General features: G+C 43.3%; 1 protein-coding gene across 5 annotated transcripts in view; it reads right to left on the reverse strand.

Annotated features, from left to right (window-relative positions):
• CRTAC1 (cartilage acidic protein 1) overlaps positions 1 to 27,971 on the reverse strand; it is a 534,303-nt gene that overhangs the window by 257,290 nt on the left and 249,042 nt on the right. For all 5 annotated transcript variants that reach the window (XM_075215949.1, XM_075215948.1, XM_075215947.1 and 2 more), the window contains one exon: positions 26,284 to 26,480. In XM_075215949.1, coding sequence (XP_075072050.1) covers positions 26,284 to 26,480 — 197 coding nt within the window. The remainder of the gene's footprint in view (positions 1 to 26,283; positions 26,481 to 27,971) is intronic.

The following is a 27,971-nucleotide window of genomic DNA, read 5'->3' on the forward strand; positions in this document are numbered from 1 at the left end:
ATCAGATCCAAATAATGCACAGAATTTTACAGCAGGAAATCAGAAAACAGATTACGCTCATCTCTAGTGATTTCTCATTGGGGCTGTCTAACAATTTGTTTAATAAGCAGATTGTCATAAGGTTGAGGGCTGGGATTTACAGTATACAAATTTTAGAATACTTTGCCTTAAAGGCCAACTCATTCTTAGTGAATTTTTATCATTTTAGGGGTCACATATGCAAAACACCCAATTTCTCTAAACATTGAATGCTCACAGCATTTTTTTGCAAAGCTTCTGCAATCTAGTCTAATTGAAACCCTTATCTATGGCTGGTCCCCAATGCTGCTATCTAGTCAACATCATGGGATAGGGGGCAGCACGGTGGCTTAGTGGATAGCAATTCTGCCTCACAGAGTGATTCGTTTGATTCCCAACCAGGGTCTTATCTGTGTGGAGTTTGTATGTTCTCCCCGTGTTTGCGTGGGTTTCCTTCGGGGTGCTCCGGTTTCCTCCCATGCTCCAAAAATATACTAGTAGGTTAATTGGCTGCTATTAAATTGACCTTCGTCTGTGTGTGTGTGTGTGTGTATATATATGTTAGGAAATTTAGATTTTAAGCTCCAATGGGGCAGGGATTCACAGCCATTATCCAGACTCTCAAACCTCATCCTCCTCCTTTAACCAGATTCAAATCCCTCTTCATGTCACTAGTCAACCCTCTCTAAGCCCCCCCCTGAACTAGTCAGACCTTCAAACATCCCCATGCTACTAGCCAGACTCTCAAACCTCCCTCTACTAGTCAGACAACAGGAACAATTAACGCGAAGCCAGAATTCTTACCTGGACCCAACTAAACTGTTCTTGTACAGTTATAGAAAGAAATCAGCTGAAGCAAATTTTATCATCAATCGCCTTAGTAAAATGTGGATAAGTAGACCACAGCGCGCTCTTATTCTAAAGGATTCTCTCTCATCACTTGTTATAAACAGGCGCAAGCAGCTTTTCCCCAACACAATTACAATGAAGACAACGGAATGCTTATTTCATCCGCGTGTTTCAATAAAACCAACATTTATCTGGTACACCGTATAAAGATGCAACAAATATTAACATTATTATTCTGTCTATTGGCTTTAATGAAACAGATTACATTTGAGAAGAGATAACATTGGAAATTAGATCCTCCTGTTATAAACAAAAGTACAAAGAAATAAGAAAATGTAAGAAAAGGTGTTTTGCTATTCTCTCGTGGCCGAGAGAGGCGAGGCAGCCGGGGAATATACAAAAAGGGTGAACAAAGCTGCAATTCTTGAATAAGTGTATAAAACTCATTAACTTTTGTTCAGGAACGCGCGGCCGTCTTTGTCTACCTTTTTCTAACGGATGTTTCAAAGCTGCTTAGTTTGCTGCTTGTCTGTTTGTCGGACTGTCCCCGCTTGCTCTTTCCAATCTCTTTGTCCCGGTCACTCCTCTCTCCTTATTTTTTCTCTTTCGGTCTGTGATATATCAGCATTCTGCAGAAAGGGGTGGCTTTTGGACCGCTCACACTCCTATAATTATAACCGTAAAAGGTCTGTACAGCAAAAGAGGAACGAATGGTGATTGAGATACCCGGGGACAAAGGACAGGATTAATATTCATAGAGAAGCTCTGGGATAATGCTGCCAGAAGATTAAACGTTTGCCACTGTAGAATATTTCTGCACATTGAGTAAAGAGCAATGAATAGGCCGATTCAGAAGGGACAAGTTTGTGCAGGGACAGAGGCATTCAGGCCACAATGGATATAGAAGTCCAAGAAGGAAGACATAGATGAAATGAGTGGTCCAAATTTGCCAAATCAAGAGTGTTTACTATCACAAAACAACATTTGGAGACTGTACAGTTAAGAAAAAAAAAATTCTCGCTAAGCCAAAAGGATAAACTGTGTTGGCTTTTTACAATTCTTGTCCATTGTCTTCTGCAAAGTAATGGTTGAAGACTATCACGCACACTTTACCTTGAGTTTTACATAATGCATTTCCCTAATTCACTTGCGGATTATGTGCGCAGGAATAGAAGTACATTTTATGACAATGAGAGGTGTATTAATAAAGAGAAAAATGTGGTCTTGACAATCCACAGTATTTACATTTTTTTTTTTTTACAAAGAACTGTTATTAACAGCTTCAAATGAATACAATCAAGGTACAAGCCAGAATCCTGCGCAGAGGATATGCAGATTCAAAACGAAAAACAAAGCTCTGTTTGTAAATAAATGTACAATAGAGGAAAGAAGAGTCAAATTCCGATGCCTGTTTTTATTTTATATGACGGGAAGAGAAAGGGACAAATGAAGGGATAGTATAATAGATGGTGGGGGAGTAGAGAATTCCTTGCGGACAAGGATGCACACTAATCATAACAGAAGCTGAGCTTTGGGGTGATAATTGGAATGCCATTGGGAAGAAGAGTGGAGGTGGTTTTGTAGACGGAAGCAGAGGAGTACCTCAATATTCTGGTCATAAGATCCATCATATATATTTTCCAAACATTCTTCCTAAGGTTAGGTTTGATTGGCCTTTGAGTTGCTACAGGACCCAGCGGGCCCTGGGTGCCAGGGCAGGCTGGCATTTGTTGTTGCCAAAGTGCCCTGGCAGCCATGGGTATGCTGGTGCATGTAGAACTACAAGCACCAACATGCCCAAACTGTTAATGGCAGCCTGGGCTTGCTGGGATGTGTAGTGCACCAAGGCAAAATGGTGTCTCTCTTTTCAAATATATTTTATTATCCCACACCCACCAGGGGTGTGGAAATACTTTTTTGCAAAACCCAATCTTCCTAGGGAATCCAGCTCCATGCTGACCAGCCTAAGCTGGTTGTCATTATGACAGGGTGCGGGGAACCTGCTACAGTGCTACCGCTGCCTGCTACTAGGATTAATGTGTTTGGGGGAGTGTTACTGTTCATGTTTTTTTTAAACATGTTAACTATCTTGTGCCGGACCCACCAGCTGTATTGCCGGCCACTCTGATTGCCTTGAGTATGTCTACATTGTGACTGTCGACAATCGTAACTATAATTTAAAATGTCGACAAAATGATTCACACTGTCACCATTTAGAGCCTCATTTAGAGTCGGACGCAATGTGAGTCTAAGACGTGTAGGAGTGGTAGTGTGCCGCAGCTTGGTAGGGTATTACGAGTGGGATGCAACCCCAGTTGCATCCCACTCGTAATACCCTACCGAGCTGCGAGCAGTTCCTGCAGCTAGCTAACTACTTGCGCCACCTAATTCCTGCCGCACAGCTGTAGCGCTCCCTGCGGGGAAACAGGACAGATGCAACACAAAAGAACTTACCTTGTAAACGATGGTCACCTCCAGTCCGCCTCCGATATCCCAGCAGATCCGCAGCCGCAACCCTTATCACCTCCAACCACGTCCCTCTAGGAAAGAGACAGAGATTACGGCCGTGCCTACCAGGTAAGGGCTGTCCAAGAATACGGCAAAGAACGAGGACACGGTCAGTCCAAGCTCACTTGCCGCCTCCTCACTTTGCTCTTGCCAAGGCACGGGGGACTACAGACACTTGAGACCAGGACTAGTCCCGCCTCAAATACCTCGCACACCTGCCGGTGAGGGCCTAACCGAAAGGGGGAATCGAGCGTGATACTCACCGGGACACTCCCACTTACGATCCTGTTCTCCTGCACCTTCCCGACACCTGCGGAGAACAAGAACACACAGCCTCCCTCTGCGCTAACGATGAGACTAAAGGTGTGCACCCACAAACGCTAAACTGACTGCAACAGCGACCCGACCCTAACAACACTCTAATGGTCGGCAAGGCAACAAAGTCAAACAACTATGACTAACTAGGTGTGGTGCACTAACGGAACTGCTCACTAACCACTATGGGGAACACCAGCCGGTGTTCACGGACTATACCGGAGGGCAGTTCCTAACCCCCTCACCCAGGTCATACCAAGAAGCTGCCTTCTTGCTATGGGGTCACCCATGGATCCTAAGGACCGGCTGCACGAGGCCCGACTGAGGCTCACTGTAACAGCGCACTAACCTGCGTACAAACTGCCGCCCGGAACAGCTGATCGAACTGAACCGCCCGACTGCCTGCACCCAGATATCGAACACGTATCCCACTCCGGAACCGCCAGGTGACCTGCATGGAACTGAGGACTGGGACTCTCAACCTGAACCACGGGACGTCCCCTGGAACTGTGTTGAGCTGTGCTGCACTGCCACTGACTCACTCAGTCACCCCCTCTGGAAACCAGTGCGACCCCAGGAACCTAAGGGACGGGAAAACTACGTGTGTTTTTCTCTGACTATGTGTACGCTGGTAACTACACTTGTCCCCACAGCATGGGTTAGCACAGGAAAACACAGGAACAAGAGCCTACCTTTAATGGGGGCCTGTCGTCTTGCCCCTGGACACAGTTATGTAGCACACCCCAAAATACCGTAATACAAACAATACTCGCCGCACAGACAGAATAAATACAGTATACAGTACTTTGCACGCTACTCACCAGAGCACACCGCTGCTAGCCAACCAACCGGTTGCTACTGCACCCACAGGAGCATCCGCTCTACTGTACCTCCTAACTCCGTGTGCTCACCTCACACAGGACCGTGCCTACACTCACGAGGCTCTCACGCCTCTACCACATTACCACCAGGGCCTTATGCCCTACACACCATGGGCCTCTGCCCAGCAACACACAGAGCCTTGTGCTCTGAGTATGGGCCTCAGCCCCCTCTCTACCTCAGGGCTCTGAGCCCACTAACTAGGGCCTTGTGCCCTGCTACCTAGGGGCACTAATCCCTGCCTGCATAGGCCCTATTGCCTCCCTATCTGACTACTAGGGCCTTGTGCCCTTTATAGCCTATGGGCTACCAGCCCCTACTCAGGCCCTCTGGCCTTTCTATGGCCTCTAGGCCGCTAACTACCTAAGGGCCTTGTGCCCTTTAATACCTGGGGGCTCTGAGCCTCCCCTGACTCCTCTAACTAACAGGGCCTTGTGCCCGTTAACAATATGGCCTACTGGCCCACTAACTTTATCGGGGCCTAGTGTCCAAGTCCCTGGGCCTTGTGCCCCTAATTTTCTGTCCCCACGGGCCATGTGCCCGACCGTGGCCACGGCCCTAGTGCCCGACTTAACATTGAGGCTACTTACCTGCTCTGCGCAGGAATCTCAACTTGCCACGCCGTCTTCTGCCTTCTTTCTCCGGGTCTTCCAGACCCTCCAGCCGGCTGCGCCTCTTCTCCTCTTCGGCGCTGGGTCTGCTGCTGCCTCTGAGGCGGGGGCGCTCTCAGCTCTTACAAGGGTTCCCCGCCGGCGATCACTGCTCTGGCGGCTTGATTGTAGTCTTCGGGCGGCAGGGTAGCACACAGCCCTCACAAGGGTCCCCTGCCGCTGCTGCCGCTGATCCTGTTGCTGGACATCTTGAAGAGACGTCCTCCCTCTTCTCCGCCGACGGACTTCTGCCAAAATGGCGCCACCCGGCGACTATATAAGCGTGACGTCATCAGCCGGCGCGAGCGCTGATTGGCTCGCGTCGGCGCCAATCTTTTAAATGGCCGGGCGCGAGCCGCGATTGGCTCGCGCATCCGGCCGCTGATTGGCCAGCGGGGAAAGATGAGCCCTGATTGGCTCATCCTTCCTCCGCGGACGGGACCTGCAGGAAAGAAGACATACTTACCGCCGCTGGAGCGCTGGACAGGTAAGTCACTTCTTTCTTCCTTCTTCACCCTCTTGCTGGGCACAGGAGCTGAGGACATCTTCTGTCCCTCCAGGGACACGGCGATCGCGGGCATCTTCGCCCGCTTCTCGGCACCGGGGGCATCTCCACACAGCTTTAGCTCTTTTTTGACGTGTGTTGCGCCTGCGCCTTACTACGTCTAGCATTTACTTACGGGGTCACACCTTCAACGTTCCGCCCTTTCCCTCGTAGTAAGCCGCAAACTGTCGTAAGTGTAAATTGCGCACAAGATGCAGGCGGATATGGTGCTTGCTGCACATGTGTGATAGTGTATTTTTGGCGCCTAAAACAGACTTTGCGCCCGCCTCTCAATGAGGCCCTTAGTGTCAACAGCTGTTGACATATTCACCATCGCCAGAATGACTACATCCCATCCATTTATCTCTAATGTCTCTTACCTTTAGCCTGTGATGTTCGTGGAAAATTATATTGTCCACGGCTCGGCAAACGCTAACGATTATCCGGTTCTTCTGGTCCACTACCTGCTTGTCTAGTTCAGGCAAGAGCAGGTTGTCGATGCTTTTCCTGTATTTCAAAGAAAAGGGGGATGTGTACCCAATGACAGTGTAATGCCATTGGCACAGCGGGTTCTAGAACAACGGACTTCCTCTTACTAAAGACTTTCTGCAGCACGTGATCCCTCCCAATGATCCCTTTTACTAGATATATGGGTAGGTCATTATTATTGCAATAAGTACATTTAAGAGTAACTATATGGAGCATATTAGCAGTAAGTTTCCTGATCTTAATTAAGTTTGTGACAGTTGCCTGGAAATTGTACTTTAACTACTGGAAAATACTTCACACAATAATTCAAATGAAGTCCATACTCTCAGGAAAAGTCCTGGTAGTGTAGGCTGCCCTCCTGGATCCGGTCTCTCCACCTTCTAAAGATTCTCTGCATCACTGCGCGGCGGGAGCGGGCCGTGATGAAGCATCCTCACACCCCTCTGCACTTGGCCTTTGGACCTTTTTTTCCAAGATCTCCTGGACAAAAGGCCCAGAAAGTAGGCCAATATGATGCAGTCTCTTTCTTTATTACTTGTAGCGTGCAGTAATGTATGTGATGCCTAACATATCCCTGAATCTATTTTTACTGCCATTTACATTTCATTTCCTTGTATCTGCTCTAGTGCACGTTTTGTCTAAATTCCAGATTTATTATGATTGAAATTTAATGCACACCTGGGGGTAAATTGATCGAGCTGCGGGTTTGAAATAGTAGAGATGTTGCCTATAGCAACCAATCAGATTTTAGCTGTCATTTTGTAGAATGTATTAAATACTTGATAACTATAATCTGATAGGTTGCTATAGGCAACATCTCTACTATTTCAAACCCGCAGCTTGATAAACTTACCCCTGGTATCATGTAATCTATCTGGCTCGGGGTCATAGGCAAGATCTACTGTAGGAGAAGGTAGCAATATTTTTTCACCCAACACTAGTGTAACAGATTCTGGATACTATATTACTAATCTTGATTAGCGCTGGCTTACCTGAGGTGCGGAGTCTAACGATCTCCCCGGTGTTCACCAAGAACCGCCGCAAGGCGGGGTGGGCTTCGCTGCCAGGAGTCGCAGGTCGCGGTCCCCAGGTTCGCCTCAAGATGTAGTACAGCGGAGTGAAGCGGTGGTAGCGGAGTCAACGAGCCGGTTCGGTACACAGGAATGGAGTCAGGCAGAATCAGAAGGCAACTCGGAGTCAACAAGCCAGGTTCGGTACACGGGTCACAAGAATAGGAGAATGGTCAGCAAGCCGGGTCGGTACACAGGGAATGGAGAGCCAGGGAAGTCAAACAGGCAGAGATCAGCACACAGGAGACACAGGAACAGGAAGACACTGCAATCCACGAAGAGCAGGAGCCAGGAACAGGTAAGTGTTGCTCTGACACTCAGCGAGTGTCAGAGTGAGGTTTTTATGCAGAAGGGGATTCAAAATCCCCGCCTCTAGGTTGTGGTCATGTGACCGCCTCCGGGTGCGGTCACATGGTCCTGAATGCGGAAGTGCGGCTGGACGGAGCGGCGGGGATAAGGTAAGTCCGTAACAACTAGGGATGTGCACCGGCCACTTTTGGTGTCTCGTGTTTTGTGTTTTGGATTCGGATTTGCTTGAGGTTTTGGGTTCGGATTTGTTTCGCAAAACACCTGACGAAAGGTTTTGGTTCGGATTTTAGGTTTTGGATTCGTATTTATTTTGAAAAAAACATAAAAAGTGTTAAAAACAAGTTTTTTGGGTTTATTTTCACCCCTACGCTATTATTAACCTCAATAACATTCAATAACAATCATTCTTTTTTTTATAATTATTTATTTTTTATAACTTTTTTAAAAAAAAATTATAACTTGGGAATAATGGGGAAATAACAATGCCCTTAGAAGGACAGAGCACAGGACACAGCACCACTGGACTGAGCACAGCACAGCACAGCACAGCACGAGATATAGCAGGACAGAGGACCACCTAACACAACCTCCCTCTACCCTGATCAATGCCCGAGTGAAGATGGCGGCGACTAGCGGGGAATTTATAGAATACGAGTATTGCGAGATCCGACAGTGGGATTATGACTCAGAGCCTCGGTTTCAGTTTTGCAATTGGCGGGAATACCCGGATCTGTCTCGGATCCGGCTCGGATTGGCACCGTTCGGGTGGGCTCGGATTTCAGATATCCGAGCCCGCTTATCTCTACCCAATACCAGTTGTTTTTTTTTAATATTTTAATTTTATGATGTTATGGGGTTTATATATGACACTTGGCATTTTATCCACGTTAACATCACTTCTTATCACAGTGCTAAAAAATAATTTAGCATAGCAATTTATTAAAATTGTTCAGCTGGGACAGTGACTCCTATAAAAGCCTTTCCCAGCTAATAGTCTACAGTAAAGTGATCGCAATTGTGTTCATTATACTTCTACATTCTGACCCTGCTTTGCATTAGGCCTTGATACATAAATTTACCTAAACCTTGTGGTAACCGAAGATTCCGCATAGTTTAAGGTTTGCTAAATAGGCCCCTTTGTATATTAACTTGTTTACGGGTATGTTTATATCATATTTTCTATTATTCTGTAAAGAAGAAGATATACAAATGAAGAGTTTCTGAAACACAGCGTATGAGACAGATATTTATTTTTAGAGCTGTTCAATCGGAAACTGTTAATTGATGGTGACAGAGCTAGCTACAACTACTGACAGCTAAACCTTGAAGATTTATTGTCAAAAAAAATAAAATGCTGATGACAACGAAACATGGGAATAATCACTACATATCAGTTTAAACACCACAGACTGTTTTGATTAATTGGGGGGATTGTCTGCTAAACGGGTTTTGTCTCACACTTGGATTGTGGGTAACACGTGCAGCAATCTGTCATATATACCAGGAACGGAATGTTAAGAACAGAGAAGAATTCTCATCAGAGAAGAGATAGACCACATTACCATGGTGACAACAAAATACTACTATTACCAGGGACGTCTTTCCCATTGGGCACAATGGGCAGGTGCCCGGGGGCCCTGCAGCCCAGGGGGGCCCGTCGGAGGCAGGAAAAAAAACCAAAAAAAAAACCTGAAATAAAAGAAGAAAATACTTACCTTGCGGTCAGCTGGTGATCCAGCTCCCTCCCTGGTCTCCTCCTCCGTGCAGCGCTCGCAGTGCATGTCGGGTGTGACGTCATCACGCCCGCCCGACATCCATTGCGGAGCGCGACGGAGGAGGAGACCAGGGAGGGAGCCGGATCGCCAGCTGACCGCAAGGTAAGTATTTTCTTCTTTTTTTTTTTTTTTTTTCTGGCTCCGACGGGCTCCCCTGGGCTGCAGGGCCCATATATAAAATAATTTTTTTATTTTTTATTTTATATATAGGGCCCCCGGTGCACTGCTGTGCCCGGGGGCCCAAGATGTTTTAAAGAGGGCCCTGACTATTACTTTTTCCTTTAACATTATCAGCTGAACGGAAAACAATAATAATACTCAATGCTAGCTGACGGGGAAGGTAACTGTACTATGTAAAACTTATCCTCCTGAGTTGAGATTTGATGAATAGTTTTCCTGTTTGGCAAGAGTGCAATTTTAAGTTGCTTGTCACTTTCACTGCCAACATCTGCTTAAAAAAGCATGGAGCATACAGACAGGCAATCCTATATACTGCTATAATAGGGGTACTACATAGCACAATAGAAAATAATAAGAAATAAGCTGGGATATTACGGTGGCATGATCGGATCAGCTCCATAAATCATGCATAAAAAAACCCGCCTTCTGCTTTTTAATCCTGTGATAGTATTCCTTCTGTGCACCTAAACTGCTTGCTGACATGCAGGTAGAAACTGCTGATAAGGCAGATGTGAATCAGATTCACTACTGTATCAGGTTGTCAATGAATCAATTGAATCACTCAGCTGAAAAATTAGCTCAGGACTTTCTGCACATGGGAAAGGTCATGTAGAGAGCTGGATAGAACCTGGCAGATATTTCTGTCTCCAGGAAACCTCTACGACAGCAATCGGTTATTGTGCACTTATAACTAGAGCGTAACTTTCTGTCTGGATTGATTTGTACCGTGACACTTTGCAATTGAACCTGAATGGATTTTAACTGACCCCCCTCTACAAGAAACAGTTTTAAAGGAGTTATTTTTCAAGATGAATAAAAAAAGTCTTAGCTTGAAGGGGTCTATGTATCAATGACTTTTAAGCCTTAACTCTGGCACAAACGGTTGCTTATACTGGGGGAAGGCTGTTTTACCATTTCACCACATTTATCAATTGGCTATCACCAGAAAACCACAGCTCTCTCCTGGGTTAGTCAGTCAGAATGCATGGGAGCAAACAGGACCTTGATAAGCTGGCACCAGAATGGCGCCAGTGCCTCCTTTAAATAGACAATACAGCTCCTTCATTAGGGGCAGTGAATAGGGTGGCAAAACCGCCCAACAGCCAGCAACGAGGACGCGCACCTACTGCGCATGCACCCGCCAGCCGTGTCCAGGAAGGAGAGATACGTCTCATTGTTAAGCAACGGGACGCGACGGGGCCGCAACAGAGGAAGGCGTCTGTCCCAGGCACCGGGTAAATGTACGGTGACGGTGCCTGAAAAAATCCCCATACTTGTCCCTTGATCACCTCCTCTGGGATCTCCAGGAGGGAAGGTACAAAATTTAGGCAATTATGAAAAAAAGTCACGTGCCAGCACAGGGGCAGGTACAACATTACCAGTTCCCTAAATCCTCCTCAATAACTGATTAATATATGAAGAAAAACTGTTGCACTGCCATTTCTAGCAATACACAAAGGCGTTGGGGGCATTTATGAGTTGCACTTGATGTACACCGCAGAACTCCTTGTTTTTGCCTGGAGTGTCCCACCCAGCGCGTTTTGTGGTTAAAGCATACTCTTCCCTCTGCCCAAAGTCTGCCAGCCTTAAGCTGGTGCAAAAATCAACTGTAAAGTAAATGATTGCATGCCCATCTGCACAGGTATATTTTAGAGAAAGTAAAATCTGGCATCCCCTTATCAAAATCTTGTGTTTTAAATACTTCAATTTCCCAAAAAATTAAAAACACGTAACACACAAACTAGAACGGTGGGTTCAAATCTGCAATGTTTTGTCAAATGGGATAGTCAGACAGAATCATTTGCTCACCTTTGCATATAACTACAGCACCACAATATTACTTGGAATAACAGCAAGTAATTAATCATCTGAGAGGCTCCAAAATCCGTGCCATATGCTTAAATACGCTATAAATATACTGCATGGAAACTAATGCACGCTATCCAGGGTTCTCTGCACTAAATGTTTATCATCATAAAAAAGAGAACATTAATTGGTTAATTAAATGTGAATTAGATAAATCCCTAAGCCCTGGCACGTCCACAGACCTCCGTAACAAAGAAATAACTAAATGAGACTATTATAAATTCCAAAATGAAATCAATGACAATATAACGATTTCTGGCATAGATAAAAAAAATAAATGAAAAAAATCAGACAACCTATGTTAATTGTGTACCAAAGCTTACTTCAGACATCTGCTTAGCTCAGGTAATTAGTGATATTTTTTTACAGTACAGAGTAAATCAGGTCACAGATTTGTTAAAGGAGACATATTTTAAATACCATGGATGAAAAAAACCAAACATACACATATATATGCTACACACACACACACACACATATATATATATATATATATATATATATATATATATATATAGTGGAAAATATGCTCTTTGCCACTGTTCCCCTTTAAGGAATCTGATAAAAAGACAGCTAGTCTGCAGACAGGGTTAAAGGTTCCCTGAGATCCTCTTTTAGCGCACACACACAGGTGTTCCACATGGGTGTGATTGGTTTTGCTTTACTGCGATTTGTTGTAGTGCTTGGGGTGGAGGATAAAGGCACTGTCTGCATGTGTGGGTGAGACCACCGACGCCAGTAAGTGGCCGGCTTGCAGACAAGGAAGTAATGTCCAGCCACATGTAGGTGGTGGGGATTTTTGTGTACTGTTACTGGATATGATTGTTGAACCAGCATTGGAGCTGTTTACCATCCTGACAACTGCTAAATAAGCAGTTAAATGGTTCAGTATACCTGTGTCGGATGCCTGTGAATGCTGTACTTTCTCACATTGTGTGTGTGTGTGTGTATATATGTGTATGTGTATGTGTATATATATATATATATATATATATATATATATATATATATATATATATATATATATATATATATATATATATATATATATATATATACACACATACACACATACACATACTAGAACAGAGCACAGGCGGGGCGCCTCATAGTGTTATACCAGGACAACAAGGAACAAAATATGTATATATATGCGTACCGTCAGGTAAGGATGTATAATCTAGACTTGAGTGGATCCTCTTAGGGAGTTGTAACACTGGATCTCAACTCAGGAACAATCCAAGGGCGTGGAGAAAGGCAAACATAGTATAATATTGTAATGCAAAGGATAATGCACCACGTGAAACACCACAGAATATTCAAAAGGGTGTAATGTTCAAAAATGCACCAGGGTATATATATAGAACAACGTAGCCCAGAAAAACACACACCACTTTATGTGTAGGTAATAATTCATATGTGTACACAGCCGTGTGTTAGCTGGTACGCTGATTGGATGTGCCCTCGTCTTTGCATGCGACCGGAATATCCCCTTCCATTTATTATACCGCCGCTGGAAGGGTGTCCATTGCACGAGATACAGCTGCTTATAAAGGAAACATCTTCTGGCTATTATGCCCATATTCCTGGGTGTCCATTGTATGAGATACAGCTGCTTATAAAGAAAACATCTTCTGGCTATTTTGCTGATATTTCTGGTACGCATATGAATTATACCTATTATTGGATTGTTCCTGAGTTGAGATCCAGTGTTACAACTTCCTAAGAGGATCCACTCAAGTCTAGATTATACATCCTTACCTGACGGTACGCATATATATACATATTTTGTTCCTTGTTGTCCTGGTATAACACTATGAGGCGCCCCGCCTGTGCTCTGTTCTAGTGACTATTTTCTTCTGGATTGACCATCTGGATACAGGCTTATACGTGGCTGCCACTCACACATGAGTGAAGTGATTGTGGACTATTATTATATCTGATACTATATAGTATTGTGAACCTCTATATATAATACTAACTGATGTGGTAGATAGCGCCAGTGTATATCTATTGTTGTGAAATATATATATATATATATATATATATATATATATATATATATATATATATATATATATGTGTGTGTGTCATTCCACGTCAGTTCAACCAGGGTTGTCCACCACCCATCTCAGATTTCTACGAAAAAATTTTAGTTAAGAGAGGATGTCATATATATATATATATGGGTCATTCCACATCAGATCACCCAAAAAAACATGATTGACACCACCCGTCTCAGATTTTTTTGAATTTTTTTTAGTTGAGAGGATGTCAAAACAACCATTTCCACCAAATATCTCGACTGTCTGACAATTAGTTGATTATATATTGATTTTTCAATTTATTAAATAATTTACTAATTGCAGCATCTTTATCCAGTTTATTTGAAATATTACGGGTGTTTATTAAGGAATCGACAGAAAATTTGGACCCCTAAGGTAACTCTTCCTCCCGAATCCAAAAATCCAAACCAAATTACTTTATCTGCCTGATGTTTTGCTTTACGGCAAAAACGCACGTTTTTCAAATATCATTAAAAATGCTAGATTCAATTGACATTAGGGATCCCATTTTTGGGGGGGTGTTTAAAAAAAGGTATAAATTAATACCACAAAAAAAAAATCAGCCGGGTACTCTCTTTCATAGTGGAGAAAAAAAAATAACGAAGTTGATGCTCGATTACTGCTGTACAGCATACATAATTTACACATTGTTAAAAACCATACCAAAAAAGTGAACTAAACTGAGGCAATGGGATAAACCTCCCATACAGGAAATGAAACAAACAGAAACTGATGGGAAGGGGATTCCCTTTAGAGAGACCAAAACTGAAACTTTCCATAGCAAGAGAGAGGGAGACACAGAAAGAGTCAATCATGGCAGCTGCTCATTTGGTAGTCTTTTACATACAGACTGCCATATTACGATCTACTCAAAAACCATTGGATTACATAGCTGGGACCACTTTACAGATGAAGAAAAAGAATTTTTGATTCTGAGAACTGAAGTTTCAAATGCAGTAACCAATGATCCTGAAACCTCAGTCTGCTAACATCATGAATAGCTTCTGCTGCTAAGATATGAAGAATTTCAGAAAACATTCTGTAATCCTTTCTTGTCTCACAAAAAAGGAGCCAGAAAAAGCTTAAAAGTTATGTCACTGAAGTGGACCAAAGAACAGGGTAACTGTCAGCTTGTTGTATATATTAGGCAAGATGATTGTGACACTTCAAACTGTGTGAGCCTGTGCGTTATTAGCGATACCTGTGACCATGTAGCTATAACTGTGCAAGCCTTCATTACGGTAGTTATGAAACGCTTAGCGATATTATTGTCAAAATTGGAGTATGTGAATTTAGTGATGGTGCTAGTGCACAATATAAGAACTGCAAAAACGTTTTTAATTTATGCTTCAATAAGGATGACTTTAACATTCAAGCAGAATGAAATTTTTTGCCACATCTCATGGTAAGAGTCCATGTGATGGCATTGGAGGGACAGTTAAACGTCTAGCCACACGCACCAGTCTGCAAGCAGTGGAAACCCATCACATCTTGACGCCTTTGGACCTGGGCAAATGAAAATGTACACGGCATAAAGTTTTTTTACGTGTCACAAAACGAAATACAAGACTGCGAAACCAAGCTGCATAGCTGTCTAGAAACAGCAAACACTGTGGCAGGAACACGTTCTCATCACAGATTTCAGCCTATTAGTAATGATGAGCTACACATGTATCGATTGTCATCAGACGACATAAAGACAGGAGGAACCAAAGTTAGTGTCACTATGATCACAGTCACAAAAAATGTGGACAAAAGTGATCTGCAACCTGGAACATACATATCAGCAGTGTATGATAACATCTGGTACATTGGGTATATCATTCAATGTAATGAGGAGGAACAAGGGGCCTGATTCATTAAGGATCTAACTTGAGAAACTTCTTATTTCAGTCTCCTGGACAAAACCATGTTACAATGCAAGGGGTGCAAATTAGTATTCTGTTAAATACTGGCTGTTTTTTCACACAAATATCAACTTTAAATGTCAGTGTACAAATAAGCTATCAAGTATTTGTGTGCTACATGAAAAAAACAGTCAGTATTTAACTTATGTGCAAAACAGAATACTAATTTGCACCCCTTGCATTGTAACATGGTTTTGTCCAGGAGACTGAAATAAGAAGTTTCTCAAGTTAAGATCCTTAATGAATCAGGCCCAAGATGTGCTGATACACTTAATGAAACCAATCAACAAATGTGCTGTCCTGGCCTTCAAGAGATAAGTGTTTTGTTCCTTTTATTCACGTCCTCTGTGTGACGGAAGTGCCTACTATCCACGGAAGTACTGGAAGGCAGTATATACTTTCTGCTGATACTTTAAGGACAATTACAGACCGTTACAAGTTCCAAACAAGGGAAAAATAATGAGATTGTTGACTCAACTTCAGTTAAGGGCTTAAGTTATGTTAAAGGTTTTAAGTTTCATGATTTCTTGTGTTAATTATGTATGCGGTGCAACAGTAATCGAACATCAGCATCAACTTCATTTTTTTTTTTCTCCACAATGAAACAGAGTACCCTGCTGATTTTTTTGTGTGGTAGTAATATACACCTTTTTTAAACACCCCCCAAAAATGGGATCCATAATGTGAAATGTAAAGTTGTCTCAGCTATATAATCCAATGGTTTTTGAGTAAATAGTAATATGGCAGTCTGTATGTAATAGACTACCAAATGAGCAGCTGCCATGATTGACTCTTTCTGTGTCTCCCTCTCTCTCTCTGGAAAGTTTCAGTTTTGGTCTCTCTAAAGGGAATCCCCTTCCCATCAGTTTATGTTTGTTTCATTTCCTTGTATGGGAGTTTTATCCCATTGCCTCAGTTTAGTTCACTTTTTTGGTATGGTTTTTAACAATGTGTAAATTATGTATGCTGTACAGCAGTAATCGAGCACCAACTTAATTATTTTTTTCCTCCACTATGAAACAGAGTACCCGGCTGATTTTTTTTTTTTGAGGTAGTAATTTATACCTTTTTTAAACACCCCCAAAAAAATGGGATCCCTAATGTCAATTGAATCTAGCGTTTTTAATGATATTCGAAAAAAGTGCGTTTTTGTCGTAACACAAAACATGAAACAGATAATTTAATTTGGTTTGGATTTATGGATTCGGGAGGAAGAGTTACCTTAGGGGTCCAAATTTTGTGTTGATTCCTTAATAAACACCCGTAATACTTCAAATAAACTGGATAAAGAAGCTGTGATTAGTAAAATATTTAATAAATTGTAAAATCAATATATAATCAACTAATTGTCAGACAGTCGAGATATTTGGTAGAAAGAGTTTTTTTGACATCCTCTCTTAACTAAAAAAATTTCAAAAAAATCTGAGACCGGTGGTGTCAATCGTGTTTTTTTGGGTGATCTGATGTGGAATACATATAAATTAGGGATGTGCACCGGCGACTTTTGGAGGTCTCGTGTTTTGTGTTTTGGATCCGGATTTTCGTTATTTTTGAGGTTCGGATTTGTCTCGCAAAACACTTGACGAAAGGTCTCGGTTCGGATTTAAGGTATTGGATTCGGATTTTTTTTGAAAAAAACATAAAAAGTTTAAAAATCAAGTTTTTGGGCTTATTTTCACTCCTAGGCTATTATTAACCTCAATAACATTCAATAACAAGCATTTCCACTAATTTACAGTGTATTCTGAACACCTCACAATATAGTTATTAGTCCAAAACGTTGCAACAAGGTATCTTTCTGGACTGCGTAGAGGAGTGGGTCACCACAATATATATTAAAAACCCTGAACTTTTATGAATCGCACCAATAAATGCACCTGGACTGCGTAGAGGAGTGGGTCACCACAATATCTTAAAAACCCTGAACTTTTATGATTCGCACCAATAATTGTACCTGGACTGCGTAGAGGAGTGGGTCACCACAATATCTTAAAAACCCTGAACTTTTATGATTCGCACCAATAATTGTACCTGGACTGCGTAGAGGAGTGGGTCACCACAATATCTTAAAAACCCTGAACTTTTATGATTCGCACCAATAATTGTACCTGGACTGCGTAGAGGAGTGGGTCACCACAATATCTTAAAAACCCTGAACTTTTATGATTCGCACCAATAATTGTACCTGGACTGCGTAGAGGAGTGGGTCACCACAATATCTTAAAAACCCTGAACTTTTATGATTCGCACCAATAATTGTACCTGGACTGCGTAGAGGAGTGGGTCACCACAATATCTTAAAAACCCTGAACTTTTATGATTCGCACCAATAATTGTACCTGGACTGCGTAGAGGAGTGGGTCACCACAATATCTTAAAAACCCTGAACTTTTATGATTCGCACCAATAATTGTACCTGGACTGCGTAGAGGAGTGGGTCACCACAATATCTTAAAAACCCTGAACTTTTATGATTCGCACCAATAATTGTACCTGGACTGCGTAGAGGAGTGGGTCACCACAATATCTATTAAAAACCCTGAACTTTTATGAATCGCACCAATAAATGTACCTGGACTGCGTATAGGAGTGGGTCACCACAAGATATCTTAAAAACCCTGAACTTTTATGAATCGCACCAATAAATGTACCTGGACTGCGTAGAGGAGTGGGTCACCACAAGATATCTTAAAAACCCTGAACTTTTATGAATCGCACCAATAAATGTACCTGGACTGCGTAGAGGAGTGGGTCACCACAATATATATTAAAAACCCTGAACTTTTATGATTCGCACCAATAAATGTATCTGGACTGCGTAGAGGAGTGGGCACTGGGCACCACAATAAAATATATAAAAAACCTTCAACAGATCTGCATTACACTACACATACGGCTGCTCCTCCATCCTCTCCATCATATACATGTTGGAGTTTTAGCGTGTGACAACCTCTTGTTTTTGATAATGTCAGTGCATTTGGAATATTTTTCAATTTGCCCCACACCACTGAATGTACTTTATCTATGATACGCAATACGCATCTATCTATCTTGACTGCGTAGTGTGGTGGCCCCGGTTCACAATTTGGTACCGAGGCCACAATATAATTAAAAAACCCTCCACGTGTCGGAATTCCACCAAACAAGTATCTGGACTGCATAGTGGGGTGGCCCCGGTACCCAATTTGATACCGGGGCCACAATACCTCCTCCAAACATGCTACAGACAATTCGTCATTGAGAGACCCCAGACAGACAGGGTCGAAGTGTTATTGTTTGACTTTGTAAACCCAAAAAAATGTCCCTGTTGCACATAGTCGTGCAATGAAGACTGACTTTTTCATTTAAAGGCACGATCTTTCAAGTGTAGTGTTTGTAAGTCTAAGTCATATTATACTTTTGGTAAAATTGGTTTTTTTTGTTCCTCTTTATGGTAATTAATTAGTAATAGAATTAAAGTAGGAAATAGAATTAAATAGAATTAAAGTAGGAAATAGAGTGGTATAGAGTTGTAGTGTGGTATAGATAGAGTGGTCCACACAATATAATAATAAAACCCTCAACTGGTCTGAATTCCACCAAACAAGTATCTTGACTGCGTAGTGTGGTGGCCCCGGTACACAATTTGGTACCGAGGCCACAATATAATTAAAAAACCCTCCACGTGTCGGAATTCCACCAAACAAGTATCTGGACTGCATAGTGGGGTGGCCCCGGTACCCAATTTGATACCGGGGCCACAATACCTCCTCCAAACATGCTACAGACAATTCGTCATTGAGAGACCCCAGACAGACAGGGTCGAAGTGTTATTGTTTGACTTTGTAAACCCAAAAAAATGTCCCTGTTGCACTTGCACATAGTCGTGCAATGAAGACTGACTTTTTCATTTAAAGGCACGATCTTTAAAGTGTCAGAAAGAGAGAGAAGACACAGGAGAGGAGAGTTGTAGCTGGGGACCTGGGGTGGAAGCTCCCAGGCTCCCCCAGCATTGCCTGGAAGTCTGAGCGTGGTGACTGAGCCAGGGCAAGGAATGTGTGCCCTGGATGAGGGGGAGAACTCCATGCCACTATAGTGAACCCAAGAGAGAGGGGGACACTGCACATGGAAGAGGCCCTGGAGTGAGGGCTGCTACAAGAGGCATGGTAGCTGTAGTGTCAGATCCTGAGGCTGAGAGTACACAGAGTGACGTGTCAGAGCACAGGAGACATTATCCCCGCAGAGGAGGGATGAGCTGCAGTTGAGAGGTATGTTGTTGAAATAGGACATGCACACTTTAACAAACCAATCATTTCAGCGACAGGGCCTACCAAACAACTTTGGCTGAAATGATTGGTTTGTTTGGGCCCCCACACCAAAAAAGCTATTCATCTCTCCCTGTACAGACTAAACAGGCTCTACTGAGGCAAGATGTCGTCCTCATCCTCAACCTCTGATTCCTCTCCCCCTACAGTGTGTACTTCCTCCTCATCACACATTATCAATTCGTCCCCGCTGGACTCCACAACCACAGGTCCCTCTGTAGTATCTGGAGGGCAGTGCTGTACTTCATTGAGGAATTGATTATTCATTTTTATAAACATCATTTTTTCAACGTTGTGAGGAAGCAACCTCCTTCGCCGCTCACTGACCAGGTTCCCCGCTGCACTAAAAACTCTTTCCGAGTACACACTGGAGGGGGGACAACTCAGGTAAAATAGAGCCAGTTTGTACAGGGGCTTCCAAACTGCCTTTTTTTCCTGCCAGTAACAATATGGACTGTCTGACATGTCTACTTGGATGGTGTCAGCAAAGTAATCATCCACAATTTTTTCTATTGTCACAGCATCCAATGCAGCGAGAGTAGACATGTCTGCAATGGTTGGCAGGTCCTTCAGTCCGGACCAGATGTTATCAGCATCCCCGCCAGTGCCTCTTTTGGGAAAACTGAGCTTTTTCCTCGCAGCCATAGATGTGGAAGAAAATGAGGGTGGAGCTGTTGGCATGTCACGGTCCTCTTCAGAGGACAATCTCCTGACCAGCAGGTCTTTGCACCGCTGTAGATTTGTGTCCGCCGGAAACAGAGACACAACATACGCTTTAAACCGAGGATCGAGCACGGTGGCCAGAATGTATTCCTCTGACTTTAAAAGAGTGACCACCCTCGGATCCTGGCAAAGCGTACGAAGGGCTACATCCACAAGAGCTACATGCTTGCTGTAATCGCAATGGCTTACCAGCTCCTCCCTCACTTTCTCCAGCTGCTTCTGCAACAGCCTGATCAGGGGAATGACCTGACTCAAGCTGGCAGTGTCGGAACTGACTTCTCGTGTGGCAAGTTCAAATGGCTGCAGAACCTTGCACAACACGGAAATCAGTCTCCACTGCGCTTGACTCAGGCGCATCCCCACTCCTTTGCCTATGTCGTAGGTGGCTGTGTAGGCCTGAATGGCCTTTTGCTGCTCCTCCATCCTCTGCAGCATATAGAGGGTGGAGTTCCAGCGCGTCACAACCTCTTGTTTGAGGTGATGGCAGGGCAGGTTCAAGCTTTTTTGATGTGCCTCTAGTCTGCGGTAGGCACTGGCTGAATGCCGAAAGTGTCCAGCAATTTTGCGGGCCACCGCAAGCATCTCCTGCACACCCCTGTCACTCTTGAGGTAATGCTGCACCACCAAATTAATGGTGTGGGCAAAACATGGGACGTGCTGGAAATTGCCCATATTTAATGCCCGCACAATGTTACTGGCATTGTCTGACACCACAAATCCCCATGAGAGTCTAAGTGGGGTAAGCCACTGGGAGATAATTTCCCTCATTTTCTCTAATATGTTGGCAGCGTTGTGCCTCTTATTAAAGCCTGTAATGCACAATGTTGCCTGCCTTTGCATGAGCAGCCATTTTGTAGATGCTGCTACTGATGCAGCTGTTGCTGTTGCTGCGGAAGGGGATGCATCTACCCAGTGGGCTGTCACAGTCATATAGTCCTTCGTTTGCCCAGAACCACTTGTCCACATGTCCGTGGTTAAGTGGACAGTGGGTACAACCGCATTTTTAAGAGCACTGAGGACACTTGATCGTACTTCTCTGTACATTTTTGGTATCGCCTGCCTAGTGAAGTGGAATCTCGAGGGGATTTGGTACCGGGGACACAATACCTCCATCAACCCTCTAAATCCCACTCCACTGATGGCGGACACCGGGCGCACGTCTAACACCAACATTGCAGTTACAGCCGCAGTTATACGCTTTGCAATAGGGTGACTACTATCGTATTTGGTGGTCATGGCAAACGACTGTTGGACGGTCAATTGTTTGGTGAAAGACTTAGCGGTCTTACGACTTCCCCTCTGGGAAGATGACCGACTAACAGCAGCAACAGCAGCAGTGGCAGTAGTAGGCGTACCGCTGCAGGATTCCTCGGATGAATCCCGTATTGAGGAGGACTCAGTCTGGCTGCTGACTTGGGCTGCAGGACTGAATCTGATGGAGATTGTGGAGGAAGTTGACGAGGAGGGTGTTGCTGGTGTGTATCCAACTGGACCACGGGATTTAGGTGTCCCTGTACCGATGAGGGTCCTAGCCCCAGTTCCTGAACTAACCACTGAACTATGAAGGTTATTCAGGTGACGTATAAGGGAGGATGTTCCTAGGTGGGCAAGATCCTTACCCCTGCTTATTTGAGCTTTACATAAGCTACATATTGCCATACATTGGTTGTCTGGATTTGGATAAAAATAACTCCAGACCGAAGAGGTGCATTTTTTGGTCTTCTGACCAGGCATGACGATGGGCTTTTTCATCCCATGAACATCAGCTGTTTCCCCCCCTGGTGCCTCATTTACAATAACCACATCACCATCCTCATCATCAAGTTCCTCCACAGCGCCAGCTACATCATCAATAGCCTCCTCCCGAGCCACCTCTTCCCGTACAGTGATGGGAAGGTCAGGCTTGACAACCACCAACACCCTTGGACTCGCCTTGGGGATTTGTGATAATTTCTCTTTAGAAGGCAGAGTTGTTTGCTGTTTTGTTGCTGACAGCATAACTCTCTTCAATTTTTTGTAGGGGGGGGGAGGAGGAGGAGGGCTAAGATCCGTGGGTGAAGCTGAACCACTAGTCATGAACACGGGCCAGGGCCTAAGCCGTTCCTTGCCACTCCGTGTCGTAAATGGCATATTGGCAACTTTACGTTTCTCCTCAGATGATTTTAAGTTTCTCTTTTTGCTACTTTTTCTTAACTTGGGCTTTTTGGATTTTACATGCCCGGTACTACGAGATTGGGCATCGGGCTTGGAAGACGACGTTGATGGCATTTCATCGTCTATGTCATGACTAGTGGCAGCAGCTTCAGCATTAGGAGGAAGTGGGTCTTGATCTTTCCCTACTTTATCCTCCAAATTTTTGGTCTCCATTATATGTAGCACAAGATACTGCAGAATGTGTGAACTTGGTAATATTGCAGTACCAATGGACTTATACTGCTGGATTGGTTTTGCAAATTTGGTTATAATTATTATATATTTTTTTTTTTTTAATTTTTAATTTTTTTTCACTTTTTTTTTATTTTTAAAAAACTTGGGAATAGTGGGGAAATAACTATGCCCTTAGAAGCACAGAGCACAGGACACAGCACCACTGGACTGAACAGGACACGGCACAGGACCCAGCAGCACTATGGAACTCAGCAGGACAGAGCACAGGACACAGCACCACTGGACTGATACTGCAGAATGTGTAAACTTTGTAATATTGCAGTACCACTGGACTTTTACTGCTGAATGTGTGAACTTGGTAATATTGCAGTACCAATGGGCTTATACTGCAGGATTGGTTGTGCAAATTTTGTGGTAATTAAAAAATATTAAAGTAGTTTTTGGTATTTTTTAAAAAAAACTTTTTTTTATTTTTTTAAACACAGGGGAATATTGGGGAAATAACTATGCCCTTAGAAGCACAGAGCACAGGACACAGCACCACTGGACTGAACAGGACACAGCACAGGACCCAGCAGCACCACTGACCTCAGAAGGACAGAGCACAGCACACAGCACCACTGGACTGATACTGCAGAACACAGCACAGCACAGCACAGCACAGCACAGCACAGCACAGCACAGCACAGCACAGCACTAAACAGCACAGCACTAAACAGCACAGCACTAAACAGCACAGAGGACCACCTAACACACCCTCCCTCTACCCTGATCAATGCCCGAGTGAAGATGGCGGCGACTAGCGGGGAATTTATAGGATCCGAGTATCGCGAGATCCGACAACGGGATTATGAGTCAGAGCCTCAGTTTCACTTTTGAATTTGGCGCCAATACCCGGATCTGTCTCGGATCCGACTCGGATCCGCAACGTTCGGGTGGGCTCGGATTTCATAAATCCGAGTGCGCTCATCCCTAATATAAATTACACACACACACACACACACACACACACACACACACACACTTAATACGAGAGCTGAATACATGCTTTGAACACTCAATATGGTCTGGAGTACCTACACAGAATTCCTTGTAGCTGCAATGATTTGTGGTTCCTGACTTTTTTATCTATTGACAGTTTATCGTGAACCAATCTAACTCATACTTGTCAGCTCTCCTGGAATGTCCGGGAGACTCCTGAAATCTGGGTCTCCCGGACTCTCGGGGGAGTAGGGCAGTCTCCCGCATCTGCCCACATCCTAGTGAAGTGGGCAGAATTTGGAGCCTCCATGATTAGATTCTAAGGGAATCGCGTAATTTTGCCACGCCCCCACGGTAAAATGACGCAATCACTGGGGCAGGGCCAAAATGACGCAATTTGCCGAGCCACACCCCTTCCGTCATCACACGCCCACCCCCTCTCCATGATCTCCCGAGCGCAACATTCAAAGGGTGACAAGTATGATCTAGGTATATTAACAGATTCAGTTTCTGAAGGATCTGTCATAGCAAGCCATCTGCTCCAAGACAACAGATGCCCTAAACCAGTATATATACTGCAGATAACTAATCCGGAACACTGTGGGATACATATATAGTAATTAAATCAGGCTAAGATATCAGAATACATCCATTCAATATATGTAGGTGGAAATTTAAACCAATTCCAGTGATTTAATAATTACCAGGCAATATTAACCTGAGGCACTCTGATTAAGTGATACACTCATTGAATTAAAATAAATTGAATATAATTTATTATAGACATACACCAATTATAGACGTCACCAACATCATAGGTGTCAGTAAGCTAGTACTAAATGAAGAGTTTTATATTAATAATCACTGTTTATGTTAATACAGTGAAACACTATATGAATTTGATATTATGGTATAGAAATATTAAACAATTAAAGACAACTCAGAAAGATAATATTCCGTTAGCTAAGCTAAATGGCGTATTGACATGCCACAATCTGATTATCCCGTACGCGCAACTTACTTTATGGCTTTATATTTCTCCCCTTGTTTTTGTATATTTTATTGATAAGTAATCAAAGTTAAATTTTACTTTACTCAAGTATTTTGGCCTATGTGTGGATTTGTTCCAGTTATAGGAAGCTATAATATAAACCCAAGTACACAAGAAATAACATATTAGATAAATATAATATTGTACACTTAAAGGTTAATTCTAAGCCAATATTATTCTGGTGTGGTGGGTCTCTCTACTATTGCAATTATGGGGAATCAACATAGCGAAACTCCAAATGTACTTTCCAACCTCACCAGCCCAAGGAACCCCTCTAAATTGTAGGTATGTGGGGTGGCCTGATAGGCATGTAAGGGGCATGTTGGGAGGTCTGATGGGCAAGTAAGGGGCAAATGAGGAGGTCTGATGGGCATATAAGGGGCACGTTGGGAGGTCTGATGAGCATTTATGGGGCACGTTGGAAGGTCTGAAGGGCATGTAAGGGGCACATGAGGAGGTCTGTTCGGCATGTAAGGAGCACGTGAGGAGGTCTGTTCGGCATGTAAGGAGCACGTTGGGAGGTCTGATGGGCATGTAAGGGGCACGTTGGAAGGTCTGATGGGCATGTAAGGGGCACGTTGGAAGGTCTGATGGGCATGTAAGGGGCACGTTGGAAGGTCTGATAGGCATGTAAGGGGCACGTTGGAAGGTCTGATAGGCATGTAAGGGGCACGTTGGAAGGTCTGATAGGCATGTAAGGGGCACGTTGGAAGGTCTGATAGGCATGTAAGGGGCACGTTGGGAGGTCTGATGGGCATGTAAGGGGCACATTGGGAGGTCTGATGGGCATGTAAGGGGCACGTTGGGAGGTCTGTTGGGCATGTAAGGGGCACATGAGGAGGTCTGATGGGCATGTAAGGAGCATGTTGGGAGGTCTGATGGGCATGTAAGGGGCACGTTGGGAGGTCTGATGGGCATGTAAGGGGCACGTTGGAAGGTCAGATGGGCATGTAAGGGGCATGTGGGGGAGGTCTGTGTGAAGAGGCCCAGGGGCAGTGGCGGAAGTACCATTGGTGTGTCAGGTGCTGTGCACTGGGGCCCATAGTGATAATGGGGCCAAAAGCAAAACCAGAACACAGAGGTCAGAAAACATCTCTAGGCACAACCATCTTTAGGACCCTAATACCGTTCCTATTCCCCCCTTACCAGGCCTGTCACAGAACCCAATGGTAGCAACCTGCAAAATTCATGGTGTCCTCAGATGTTATATTTCCCAACTTCAGTTAAAGTTTTTTTCTCATTCTTTATGCAAATTTTTCTTAGAAAATGAAATAAAAAAAAAATATCTGTCTTGCATGCAATGCAAATAAGAGCTGCCTCTCCGCTTAATACTAAATCCAGCCCTGAGCATAAATTAAAGTGTGCAACGGTTACTTGTCACAGGCACGCGTGTCTGTAGAATTCTCCTTACCTGAGAAAGCATTGTTCGTGTTCAGGAAGTAAATCTCTTCTCTCCCATCGCCATCTATATCACAGGCCGTGACCCCAATGGCGTTGCCCTGGCGATCCCGGAGTGGATAAAAGGGAGAGCTGCGCTCATCCACTGCTATATTCACTAGGCGACCTTTTTCTTTGATGTATTTCAACACGAGGTTGGGTCCATTATATCTAAGAAGGTAATAAAAAAAAAATGAAATAAAAAGAAGCGACGATCAGAAGGAACTTTTTCTTCCAAGTCAGAGGGAAAAAGGAGATTTTACAGCTATTCAATGGAATATGAAAAAAAATAAAAAAAAATAATAATAAATAAATATATACATATATATATATACATACACATACACATATACATACATTTATACATGCACACACTTATGTGGGGCCACATAGTCTACGCATCTTCTTGCAAAACTAAACAAACACTACAATCATCATAACCTAATTTATGTAATACATTTTTTGTTGATGGCTCCAACTAGAACTTCCAGCTCCAAGTATTTAACGGTAAAGCTGCAATAATTTTTGTATTTCACCACATTAATACATTCAATGTCAATGATCAATTGCCCTGGTATAGTATAGTATAGTATAGTATACCCCTAATATTTGCAATTATTTGTTACTTATTTACCAATGTATTAATGGTCCTATAAGCACACTTTGTAATGTCAAGGTTAATTGATAGTTTTTCACCTGTAGACATCATTATTTTATGCTCAAATACAATTCAATACATCTGTTCATTTACTTGAATAGAATTTTTTTAAAAATAAACCCATATGTTCATTTATATCATATTGGCTATTAGCGTTTTTAGGGTTTGTTTATATAAAACTCGCCAGCTACTGTCTCTTTTTCTATTCTATTGGATGTGGTGAAAAGGAAAAAATGTTTTGGCGTTTTTAAAATTAGAAAAAGAGTCCGTTCGTATGTTTTCCTTGTGATTTTGATATTATGCCTCTCGACCTTGTTTGCATCTCAGTCCTGGCCTCTGTATGACAATGAGGGGATTCTTACCGAAGGTACCTACATGACCGGCTCCTATATTAGTGACATGCTTTTGATTAAACATTAATGTATAGACTTTTTTCTGTAAGGCTCTGTGCACTTTATGAGGTACTAAATAAAATAAAGGTAAACAATATTCATTTTAATCCTCAGCAACACTACTACATTATAGCAAACCATATGAGATAAGATATTCCTGCAATGTTGGTTCAGGGCATACTATGCTTATTATAATTCTATACATAACTGGTTTGTCAAAACAGAAAATTAAATTAGATTACCAGTCAATCCTTTTTTGTTTTCTAATTATTTGTATGGTGAACCTATTTCAACGGTTAATAATAAGAAATGAAAGCAAGAACCACATTATACATATTTTTATATGACCCTTGCAGCAGGGTGGCTACAACAAAATGGTGACGTCCATTGGCATCAACAAAATGGTGGAGCTAAGATTAATGATCTGTCTGCCTCTCGGGGGGAGAAGGACGGCAGACCGAGGAGCCTGCCGGGGCCAACCAGAAGAAGGAAGAGCATAAATAGGAGCTTGGCCACAGAGAAGGGGAAACAGCCATTTGGAGGAAAGTGGAGCAGGAGAGTCTGAACAGAACACAGGAGATGGTTTGAGTTCAGCCATTGTGGCGGGTTGAA

The sequence above is a fragment of the Mixophyes fleayi genome, chromosome 6, assembly GCF_038048845.1.
Source record: "Mixophyes fleayi isolate aMixFle1 chromosome 6, aMixFle1.hap1, whole genome shotgun sequence".
Lineage (NCBI taxonomy): Eukaryota > Metazoa > Chordata > Amphibia > Anura > Limnodynastidae > Mixophyes > Mixophyes fleayi.